This window comes from Salvelinus alpinus, chromosome 3 (assembly GCF_045679555.1).
Source record: "Salvelinus alpinus chromosome 3, SLU_Salpinus.1, whole genome shotgun sequence".
NCBI classification, from domain to species: domain Eukaryota; kingdom Metazoa; phylum Chordata; class Actinopteri; order Salmoniformes; family Salmonidae; genus Salvelinus; species Salvelinus alpinus.
Window position 1 is genome coordinate 9,672,139 of NC_092088.1, and position 12,530 is coordinate 9,684,668.

The 12,530-nt window shown below is 46.3% G+C and overlaps 1 protein-coding gene across 1 annotated transcript in view; it reads left to right on the forward strand.

The window, feature by feature from the left end:
• The window catches only part of LOC139570002 (serine/threonine-protein kinase SBK1-like), a 30,989-nt gene extending 18,502 nt beyond the window's left edge, over nucleotides 1-12,487 (forward strand). Inside the window, exons 2-5 of the mRNA XM_071391428.1 lie at nucleotides 6,798-7,066; nucleotides 7,238-7,440; nucleotides 7,842-8,033; nucleotides 8,228-12,487. Of these exons, the coding sequence (XP_071247529.1) occupies nucleotides 6,895-7,066; nucleotides 7,238-7,440; nucleotides 7,842-8,033; nucleotides 8,228-8,938 (1,278 nt within the window). The 5' untranslated portion in view covers nucleotides 6,798-6,894 and the 3' untranslated portion in view covers nucleotides 8,939-12,487. The remainder of the gene's footprint in view (nucleotides 1-6,797; nucleotides 7,067-7,237; nucleotides 7,441-7,841; nucleotides 8,034-8,227) is intronic.
• The last annotated feature ends 43 nt before the right edge of the window (nucleotides 12,488-12,530 follow it).

Sequence of the window (12,530 nt, forward strand, 5' to 3'; positions counted from 1 at the left end):
AAATATGTCGTGGAAAATCATTTTCAAATACAACGCTTACCAGAACTTTTAAAATCAAACATGCTCTTTATTACAATTGTACAGCCCACTGGCATGTCCCTGCGGAACACACCCCGCGGAACACACCCCGGTTCCAACATTTATACATAAATAGCATATGGGTCCACCCCATATGCAAATAAGCATACTTCCCCTAATTCTTCCTGCCATCCTTATCTTTTTAGTTCAGGCTTCCTGCTTGTTCACGCCTACTAACGCCCATTATCTGCTTTCAGTTAAATTATAATAGTGGCCAGACCCATGCTTGTCTTAAAAATAATATATGTCCCTCTATACTCTAGGCCTATGACTCAACCCTGTATTTAATTCAATGCCCCAGCATGTTCTCTGGTATGTCCTTATTGGAATTGGCAGACTCTATGTCTCTTCTTATCATTAGTGTCCAGTTGCCTTAGGCATATTTCTCTGGTATGTGTGCTTTTAGTGGAATGTGTAGACTATAAGTCTAGTGTGTCCAATTGTTTTAGGTGCCCATGTGTCTGGTCAGTCTGTCAGCACAATGGAGAAAATAAGAGGGCCAGAACGTCTCTTAGTATATCTCCATTACCACAGTCTCATGATCAACGTGAACATGTGGTTCGTTACTTTAATGTTCAGCTGTCTTATGTCTTTATATGTTATCCATGTGTCTTATGTTACTACTACAACAGACAGAGGGACACAGCTCCCTCTAGTTAGAGACAGAGGGACACAGCTCCCTCTAGTTAGAGACAGAGGGACACAGCTCCCTCTAGTTAGAGACAGACAGAGGGACACAGCTCCCTCTAGTTAGAGACAGACAGAGGGACACAGCTCCCTCTAGTTAGAGACAGACAGAGGGATACAACTCCCTCTAGTTAGAGACAGACAGAGGGACACAGCTCCCTCTAGTTAGAGACAGAGGGACACAGCTCCCTCTAGTTAGAGACAGACAGAGGGACACAGCTCCCTCTAGTTAGAGACAGACATAGGGACACAGCTCCCTCTAGTTAGAGACAGACAGAGGGACACAGCTCCCTCTAGTTAGAGACAGAGGGACACAGCTCCCTCTAGTTAGAGACAGACAGAGGGACACAGCTCCCTCTAGTTAGAGACAGAGGGACACAGCTCCCTCTAGTTAGAGACAGAGGGACACAGCTCCCTCTAGTTAGAGACAGACAGAGGGACACAGCTCCCTCTAGTTAGAGACAACAGAGGGACACAGCTCCCTCTAGTTAGAGACAGACAGAGGGACACAGCTCCCTCTAGTTAGAGACAGACAGAGGGACACAGCTCCCTCTAGTTAGAGACAGAGGGACACAGCTCCCTCTAGTTAGAGACAGACAGAGGGACACAGCTCCCTCTAGTTAGAGACAGAGGGACACAGCTCCCTCTAGTTAGAGACAGAGGGACACAGCTCCCTCTAGTTAGAGACAGACAGAGGGACACAGCTCCCTCTAGTTAGAGACAGACAGAGGGACACAGCTCCCTCTAGTTAGAGACAGACAAGGGACACAGCTCCCTCTAGTTAGAGACAGACAGAGGGACACAGCTCCCTCTAGTTAGAGACAGACAGAGGGACACAGCTCCCTCTAGTTAGAGACAGAGGGACACAGCTCCCTCTAGTTAGAGACAGAGGGACACAGCTCCCTCTAGTTAGAGACAGACAGAGGGACACAGCTCCCTCTAGTTAGAGACAGACAGAGGGACACAGCTCCCTCTAGTTAGAGACAGACAGAGGGACACAGCTCCCTCTAGTTAGAGACAGACAGAGGGACACAGCTCCCTCTAGTTAGAGACAGAGGGACACAGCTCCCTCTAGTTAGAGACAGACAGAGGGACACAGCTCCCTCTAGTTAGAGACAGACAGAGGGACACAGCTCCCTCTAGTTAGAGACAGACAGAGGGACACAGCTCCCTCTAGTTAGAGACAGACAGAGGGACACAGCTCCCTCTAGTTAGAGACAGAGGGACACAGCTCCCTCTAGTTAGAGACAGAGGGACACAGCTCCCTCTAGTTAGAGACAGACAGAGGGACACAGCTCCCTCTAGTTAGAGACAGACAGAGGGACACAGCTCCCTCTAGTTAGAGACAGACAGAGGGACACAGCTCCCTCTAGTTAGAGACAGACAGAGGGACACAGCTCCCTCTAGTTAGAGACAGAGGGACACAGCTCCCTCTAGTTGAGACAGACAGAGGGACACAGCTCCCTCTAGTTAGAGACAGACAGAGGGACACAGCTCCCTCTAGTTAGAGACAGACAGAGGGACACAGCTCCCTCTAGTTAGAGACAGAGGGACACAGCTCCCTCTAGTTAGAGACAGAGGGACACAGCTCCCTCTAGTTAGAGACAGAGGGACACAGCTCCCTCTAGTTAGAGACAGACAGAGGGACACAGCTCCCTCTAGTTAGAGACAGACAGAGGGACACAGCTCCCTCTAGTTAGAGACAGAGGGACACAGCTCCCTCTAGTTAGAGACAGAGGGACACAGCTCCCTCTAGTTAGAGACAGAGGGACACAGCTCCCTCTAGTTAGAGACAGAGGGACACAGCTCCCTCTAGTTAGAGATAGAGGGACACAGCTCCCTCTAGTTAGAGACAGACAGAGGGACACAGCTCCCTCTAGTTAGAGACAGAGGGACACAGCTCCCTCTAGTTAGAGACAGACAGAGGGACACAGCTCCCTCTAGTTAGAGACAGACAGAGGGACACAGCTCCCTCTAGTTAGAGACAGACAGAGGGACACAGCTCCCTCTAGTTAGAGACAGAGGGACACAGCTCCCTCTAGTTAGAGACAGACAGAGGGACACAGCTCCCTCTAGTTAGAGACAGACAGAGGGACACAGCTCCCTCTAGTTAGAGACAGACAGAGGGACACAGCTCCCTCTAGTTAGAGACAGACAGAGGGACACAGCTCCCTCTAGTTAGAGACAGACAGAGGGACACAGCTCCCTCTAGTTAGAGACAGACAGAGGGACACAGCTCCCTCTAGTTAGAGACAGACAGAGGGACACAGCTCCCTCTAGTTAGAGACAGACAGAGGGACACAGCTCCCTCTAGTTAGAGACAGACAGAGGGACACAGCTCCCTCTAGTTAGAGACAGACAGAGGGACACAGCTCCCTCTAGTTAGAGACAGACAGAGGGACACAGCTCCCTCTAGTTAGAGACAGACAGAGGGACACAGCTCCCTCTAGTTAGAGACAGACAGAGGGACACAGCTCCCTCTAGTTAGAGACAGACAGAGGGACACAGCTCCCTCTAGTTAGAGACAGACAGAGGGACACAGCTCCCTCTAGTTAGAGACAGACAGAGGGACACAACTCCCTCTAGTTAGAGACAGACAGAGGGACACAGCTCCCTCTAGTTAGAGACAGACAGAGGGACACAGCTCCCTCTAGTTAGAGACAGACAGAGGGACACAGCTCCCTCTAGTTAGAAACAGACAGAGGGACACAGCTCCCTCTTGTTAGAGACAGACAGAGGGATACAGCTCCCTCTAGTTAGAGACAGAAAGAGGGACACAGCTCCCTCTAGTTAGAGACAGACAGAGGGACACAGCTCCCTCTAGTTAGAGACAGACAGAGGGACACAGCTCCCTCTAGTTAGAGACAGACAGAGGGACACAGCTCCCTCTAGTTAGAGACAGACAGAGGGACACAGCTCCCTCTAGTTAGAGACAGACAGAGGGACACAGCTCCCTCTAGTTAGAGACAGACAGAGGGACACAGCTCTTTCTAGTTAGAGACAGACAGAGGGACACAGCTCCCTCTAGTTAGAGACAGACAGAGGGAAACAGCTCCCTCTAGTTAGAGACAGACAGAGGGACACAGCTCCCTCTAGTTAGAGACAGACAGAGGGACACAGCTCCCTCTAGTTAGAGACAGACAGAGGGACACAGCTCCCTCTAGTTAGAGACAGACAGAGGGACACAGCTCCCTCTAGTTAGAGACAGACAGAGGGACACAGCTCCCTCTAGTTAGAGACAGACAGAGGGACACAGCTCACTCTAGTTAGAGACAGAGGGACACAGCTCCCTCTAGTTAGAGACAGACAGAGGGACACAGCTCCCTCTAGTTAGAGACAGACAGAGGGACACAGCTCCCTCTAGTTAGAGACAGACAGAGGGACACAGCTCCCTCTAGTTAGAGACAGAGGAACAGCTCCCTCTAGTTAGAGACAGACAGAGGGACACAGCTCCCTCTAGTTAGAGACAGGAGGAAACTTTACTTAAGCTGGAGACCCTGCTGGTGTTGAATACGAAAGTAAAGGCACGCTGTGTTCTCGTCAACATGGTGTCTGTCTGACCTATATTGTGACTCATCACGGATCTCTATGTGTGTGTCTCTGTGTGTGTGTGTGTGTGTGTGTGTGTGTGTGTGTGTGTGTGTGTGTGTGTGTGTGTGTGTGTGTGTGTGTGTGTGCCGTCATAAGCCCCCTTTGATCAGCTGGGCTAGGCCTGATGACTCATCCAGCTATGAGGCTGATGCTGCTGCTGCCATACAAGTACAACAGGGCAGAGATAAACACACACACACACAGATACCCCCCCCACCCCCCCACACACACACACGGATACCCACACATGTACCTGTAAATAATTGTCCTAGCTGCCAACACAGTGCTAAGGTGAGAGTACTGTTGGAGAAATCCTCCTCCAGAGTTAAAGAGATGGTGTCTGTGTGTCTGTGTGTGTAAGACAGAGGGAGAGTGAAAGACAGAGAGAGAGAGAGAGAGAGAGAGAGACAGAGAGAGAGAGAGAGACAAAGACAGAGAGAGAGAGAGACAGAGGGAGAGAGAGAGAGAGAGAGAGAGAGAGGGAGAGAGAGAGAGACAGACAGAGACAGACAGAGACAGAGAGATCGAGAGAGAGAGAGTGCGAGAGATTCTGATTGGAGACTGACGTAGTGATTGACCTTGTGCCAGAGAGATGACACTATTGTGATATTTTAGATGATGAGAGTCCTATCTACCCCCCCCCCCCCCCACACACACACACACACACACACACACACACACACACACACACACACACACACACACACACACACACACACACACACACACACACACACACACACACACACACGCACACACATGGTTGTGCAGCGCTGGCTCCCGTGGTGCTTAGTAAGCTCTTCTGATCTCTGACAGTTACTAATGGCCTTCTCACTGTACAGTTCCTGCAGAGCTCAGCTCAGCTCAGATCTCTGTGTGTGTGTGTGTGTGTGTGTGTGTGTGTGTGTGTGTGTGTGTGTGTGTGTGTGTGTGTGTGTGTGTGTGTGTGTGTGTGTGTGTGTGTGTGTGTGTGTGAGAGAGAGAGAGAGTCATTCATCACTTAAACAGTCACATGTTTCATCACCTGCTGGTGACACACACACTTTCGCTTACCTTGCGTACAGGGTCTTTATTGAATAGCAAGGTGGTCTCAGGACATAGATATTGCTCCGTCTTTACTTGAATAATATTCAGATTTATTTTTTATTTTTTATTTTGGTGATCTAATGTATTGATGGGGAAGAGATAGTATTATAGGAACAGGGAGGGACACTGAGATAGTATTACAGGAACAGGGAGGGACACTGAGATAGTATTATAGGAACAGAGAGGGACACTGAGATAGTATTATAGGAACAGAGAGGGACACTGAGATATTTTTATATTATAATAGGAACAGGGAGGGACACTGAGATAGTATTATAACACTGTGTTCTTATTGCAGCAGAGTAAATCAATACAAACCAGAATAATAAATTAAGATACACTATATGACCAAAAGTATTGCTCGTCCAACATCTCATTCCTAAATCCTGGGCATTAATATGGAGTTGGTCCCCCCTTTGCTGCTATAACAGCCTCCACTCTTCTGGGAAGGCTTCCCACTAGATGTTGGAACATTGCTGCGGGGACTTGCATTCAGCCACAAGAGCATTGGTGAGGTCGGGCACTGATGTTGGGCGATTAGGCCTGGCTCGCAGTCGGTGTTCCAATTCATCACAAAGGTGTTCGATGGGGTTGAGGTCAGGGCTCTGTGCAGGCCAGTCAAGTTCTTCCATTGTGCCAATGTAAAGTTTGGTGGAGGAGTAATAATGGTTATAGAAACATCAAGGATGATCAATGGAAACAGGATGCACCTGAGCTCAATTTCAAGTCTCATAGCAAAGGAGTCTGAATACTTATGTAAACAATGTTTTTTATATTTATTTTTTATAGAATTTCTAAAAACCTATTTTCACTTTGTCATTATGGGGTATTGTGTGTAGATCGATGAAGAAAAACATGAATTGAATCCATTTTAGAATAAAGCTGTAATGCAACTCAATGTGGGAAAAGTCAAGGGGTCTGAATACCTTCTGAATGTACTGTAGTATAAGTGTCAATCAGTGCTGGAATGTTCCAAAGTGTTGTTGATCAGAGGTAACATAAAGCCTGCTTCTTTTATGGCATTCAGAGTTGTGCAATGTGTGTGTGTGTGTGTGTGTGTGTGAATCTATAGTCGAAGGAATAGGTCAGAGTGTTCTGCGTCTGGATTGTAAAACGCTGCAGTTTTGAAAATAACAATTTCCTCTGTGAGAATAATCACACTGCAGTAGGTTGGAGATAGGCAGCTGTGTGTTTGTTTGCGTCTGTAGCTTTTCTGTTTGTTATTTCCTATTTATTTATTACAAAAAGAGACACAAAGAAGAGTTCAGATGTTTTAGTATTGACTGTTAAATGTCTGTATGTTTTCATTTCCACTAACAAAATGTTTGCCTGTTTCTATTTCTCCTTCTCTCCAGTGACACAAGCCGTTAGCCACCGCTCTTGTCCTGCCCGTGAGTCCGTCCCCTAAACCTGTCCCCCTGTTCTTGTCCGTCCCCTAACCCGGTCCCCAGTATGAGTTCGTCTCCGCTGGGTTCCCGTGGCAACATGGACATTCTGGAGGAGCTGCAGCTGATCGCAGCACAGAACCTGGAGAGGTTAGAGGTCAACAAGTACTACGAGGTCATCAGGGAGCTTGGCAAGGGCACTTACGGCAAGGTGGACCTGGTCATACACAAGATCAGAGGTGTGGAGGACACACACACACACACACACACTAGACTTGATCTTGAGGATACACACATTTAACAGGATCATTCACTGCTCCAGCTCTGCAGGATTCTCTGCAGGATTACATGTACGTAGCATGATCAACCATTATAATTATTCATCTCTCCCATGTTGTTTTCCCCCTCAGGCACCAAGATGGCCCTGAAGTTCCTGAGGAAGAAGACGACCAAGCTGAAGTCGTTCCTGAGGGAGTACAGCATCTCTCTCTACCTTTCTCCCTGTCCCTTCATCATTAACATGTTTGGGATCGCCTTCGAGACTGACGACTACTACGTGTTCGCCCAGGAGTATGCCCTGTCCGGGGACCTCTTCGACATCATCCCTCCACAGGTACACACACACACACACACACACACACACACACACACACACACACACACACACACACACACACACACACACACACACACACACACACACACACACACACACACACACACACACACACACACACACACACACACACACACACACACACACACACACACACACAGAGAGACAGAGAGAGATACAGGGATGTTCTGTTCTAATGGCTTCGTAGGGTTATTTGAACTATTATGGGCTCTAAATGATGTGCAATGACAGTTTATAATAGCTTATGTCACATTGCTTATGTCACATTGCTTGTAAGTTTCCAGTGAAGAATACTTCGTAGCACGTTTATAGTGGTTGTCATTACAGACGTCTTTTAGGTTTATATTGTTTCATAATCTCCGCCCCTCACCATCCAGGTGGGTCTCCCAGAGACGGTTGCTAAGCGCTGTGTGCACCAGGTTGCCATCGCCCTGGACTACCTTCACTGTAAGAAGTTGGTGCACCGTGACGTCAAGCCTGAGAACATCCTCATCTTTGACCGTGAGTGCCGCAAGGTCAAACTGTCCGACTTCGGCATGACGCGCCGCGCTGGCTCACCAGTCAAACGGGTGAGTGGCTCGAGGTCAAATCACAAGGAACTTTATTTAAAAAGACAAAAGGTAGTGAACTGTATGATAAATAGGCTGTCGTTTGAGATGCAGAACCTACCAAGTATGTCATAAAAGAGACCAGACCTCATGGGAACCAACTTAAATGAAGAATGAAATCTTCCTCATCAATAGACACATATTATTTCTTCCAGGTCAGCGGTACCATCCCCTACACGGCTCCGGAGCTGTGCGACACGTCTCGCCATGAGGGCTTCTGCGTGGACTACAGCACGGATGTGTGGGCCTTTGGCGTCCTCCTCTTCTGCATGCTGACCGGTAACTTCCCCTGGGAGAAGGCCCTGCCCTCCGACTCCTTCTACCAGGAGTTCACTCGCTGGCAGAGACGCCGCACGGGCACCGTGCCCTCGCAGTGGCGCCGCTTCACCGAGCAGGCCCTCCGCATGTTCCGCAGGCTCCTCTCGGTGGAGCAGGACCGGCGCTGCTCTGTTAAAGAGGTGTTTGGCTACTTCAGCCACAGCTGGATGCTGGATGGAGACAGCAACGGGAACGGAGGAGGGGGCGGAGAGAGAGAGAGGGAGAGAGGAGGAGGAGGAGGGGTGAGGGTGGAGGGAGATGGGAGCAGTACATCGTCCTCGTCTGGAGAAGAGGATGAGGAGATGCTGGTGGAGAGGATGAAGCAGCAGACTCTGTCTCCTCTCTCTCCTCCGGTGTCTGTGGAGAGGGGCACTGGGGGGACAAAGGCAGGGATGACGGAGTCAGGTGGAGGACACCATTTTGTGTCTGTTTCTACCACCAGCTCTGTGCCCTCGACTAACAGCTATGACCGCATGCCCAGAGACAGCAACAGCAACCAGCCCCCCGGACGCATACTGGTGGCTACGCCTATAGAGATCTGTGTCTGAGATGTGTGACGGGCCTGTGAAGGACTGAGATACTGTGTACAGTACACAGACGTGCACACAGACACCTATACTCATATACACACACATATCCATACATTCAAATCAGTGGAGTCTGCTGAGGGGAGGACGGCTCACAATAATGTCTGGAATGGAGTGAATGGAACGGCATCAAACCCATGAAAACCATGTTTTTCATACCGTTCCATTCACTCCATTCCAAACATTATTATGAGCCGTCCTCCCCTCAGCAGACTCCAAAACGGGGTCAAAAGGAAGGACCTTTTAACGAATGAATGAATGAACATTTTGCAAAGTGAAAAGGGATCAACTCAAGACATTACGGATGATTCCCGTTGGGGTCTAAAATGATCCAGTCAGAGATCAGTCATACTACAGACACAACAAATCTTTATAGAGACTGCAAAGACTCAATGAACTACATACTGAACGATCAGCCAACCAACCAACCAACCAACAGACAGACAGACAGACAAGACATGGAGAGGTTGAAAAACACATTGTGATATGAAATGCTGGTATTCACATGAAGACCAAAAGGTATTTCTTAAAGCAATATATTTCCCCCTAAAAAAAGACTGAAACCGAGGGCTTGAATCGAGAGAAAAAAGACTACAGAAGAGATGTGCAGGAACCATTTATGGCAAAAAGAGATGGAGAGGGATGTTCTTTTGGTTGACGCTGATAGAATTGCCGCCTCAATGAAATAATATCATCAAAATGAACAGCAGTTTTATGTTTACTGTAATGCAATGTGAACTCTGGTACAAAGTGTGTATGTGTGTACAGTACGTGTGTGTGTGTGTGTACAGTACGTGTGTAGGTGTGTGTGTGTGTGTAAGCGTGTACGGTATATCACTGTATGTTTCATGTGTATGGATCAGAAATACGATTAGGTGGATTTTTATTTGTCTTTGGAGTTACTTTATTTCTTTAAATGCTAAATATACAGATGACATTTTTTCTATTGATTTTGAAAATGAGCTTTTAGGTGTTTTCTGTTTGACTAATTTCAGTAAAGGTTTCTGGACGCTCTAGTGCAGCGGTGTCAAACTCATTCCATGGAAAGCCGAGTGTCTGCAGGTTTTGTTTTTTTCCCCTTTCAATTAAGTCCTAGACAACCAGATGAGAGTTCCTTACTAATTAGTGACCTTAATTCATCAATCAAGTACAAGGGTGGTGCGAAAACCCGCAGACACTCGGCCATCCGTGGAATGAGTTTGACACGTGCTCTAGTGCCAAATTTCTACTTGGTCTCCTGCAACACTTTTTGAACAGGAAAACTAATACTGCTGCAACAGCTGGCTCTGGTAAAATCACTGAGTTTAATAGTAGTATTTATCTCTTCAGTTTATCATTTAGATTTAGTCCGATGATGTGCTACACATTAATATCGGATCATTCAAAGCCACCAGATTGAGAAGACTTAAGGCATTCATTTAGATACATGCTACAGAGAACTTTATTCTGCCGTTGACAGCAAGCCAAGATGTTCCAGAGCCTCCCGTCTGGAAACAGACAGATCGCTGTTAATGATGTCCAACACTTTTATCACCGACCCCTGAACACAAGGTTTCCAAAACTGGGTCCTGGAGCCCCCCCCCCCCTGGTGCACATTTTGGCTTTTGCCCTCGCACTCCAGGATCGAGTTTGGGAAACGCTGCCTTAACAGACACGTATCTACTTCATGGCAGAAAAATATATTTTTGACATATTTTAGTCCATTTATTTGATTGTTGTTTTGTTTTACATTTCTAAATGTTGACGAATGGTGTATTGTTTGGAGTTTTGATTATTATTTCAAATTTTAAATTCAAGCAGAAAAATACAGTGAAGATTAGATTATTTTTTTTAAATTGCATGACAAGTAACTAAAACATATCTTCATGGTAAATTTGAACTGGCTTTACAAAAAGTTACGTCAAGATTGTTGTGATGTGGAATTTTGCTTTAGCACAATTTCTTGCGCTATATCCCGAAGTCAATATCGTTGTGACCTCTCGGGATGTCTTAGGGCTAGAAACCAGACTGAGCTATAGTAACGGCTAGTTTTGGTTCAATGTGTTGTGTTTGTAGGCTGTCGATGCTGCGTTTCCATCTCACCAATCAGATTTAGGATCCAGAGCTACTGATCGGCAGTATGTAATGCATCTGTATCTACAGTATGTAATGTATCTGTATCTACAGTATGTAATGCATCTGTATCTACAGTATGTAATGCATCTGTATCTACAGTATGTAATGCATCTGTATCTACAGTATGTAATGTATCTGTATCTACAGTATGTAATGCATCTGTATCTACAGTATGTAATGCATCTGTATCGGCAGTATGTAATGCATCTGTATATGCAGTATTAATATATCTACATTACATACTGTAGATACAGATGCATTACATACTGTAGATAGATACATTACATACTGTAGATACAGATGCATTACATACTGTAGATACAGATGCATTACATACTGTAGATACAGATACATTACATACTGTAGATACAGATACATTACATACTGTAGATACAGATGCATTACATACTGTAGATACAGATGCATTACATACTGTAGATAGATGCATTACATACTGTAGATACAGATGCATCTGGAATAGATAGTTCACAAACAAATGCATTTTTGATCAAGTGTGTCAGTAGCTCCTAAATTCCCAAGTCTTAAGAAGTTGCAAGGGAAACCTGGGGAAGATTGTTTTAGTATCACTTCGTTGCTAATCAAAACGTCACAAGAAAGAGTGATGAATTAGTCATTATAAAAGTCCGAAAAAAAGATGAGAAAACAAAACGAAACAAAAAAACCTGTTGTGTGTTGCGATTTTCCAGACATATTTGCATGAATCTGTATGTGCTGGAAAACAAATTGTGGAAAAGCTATTTTCTGTTTTGCTGTCACAGCTGTAGTATTCTGTTGTTCACACTTGGGTGTATGAATGTTGAATAACAGTCAGTAAAAGTTCCTTTCCTCTTTCATCTGGCAACTTCCAACAATGAACTGTTCAGTACGGGTTGTAGACAGTTGTGGTATCGTTGAAGTCAACCATGATCCGGGCAGAAGTTACCATTTAAATCCTCAGCTTATCCATCCAAGGGTGAAACCCCCCCCAACTAACCTTAGATCAGTGTCTGGGGGGGGATTACATCTTGTGACAACCTATGACCTTGTGTTCACCAACCCTGATCCAGTGGACCCACTGGGTGTGGTGCAGGCTTTTGTTCTAGCCCAGCACTAAACACACTAATCATCAAGACCGAAGGCTGTAGGTAATATACGAGTTGGACACGGAGGTTTGAGCGAAACTATCATGACGTAATGTGTTGGAAGTTGTTTATTGGAGGCCTTTTTGTTTTTCTGTCCAGTGACATATTTTGACACGGCATCATGATTTTTGTGGAGTTTTAGTGAGTAGGGGAACACAGCTCTAGAACTTGTGTCCGATTCTGTCTTTGCAATACAACGGTCTTCCCTGTAAGCTCCGATTAGTCGACAATAAAATGACAAATCTTGTTGGAATGAATGCTGGTGTGAGTTTGTTCCCTGGACTCAGAGTACTCTG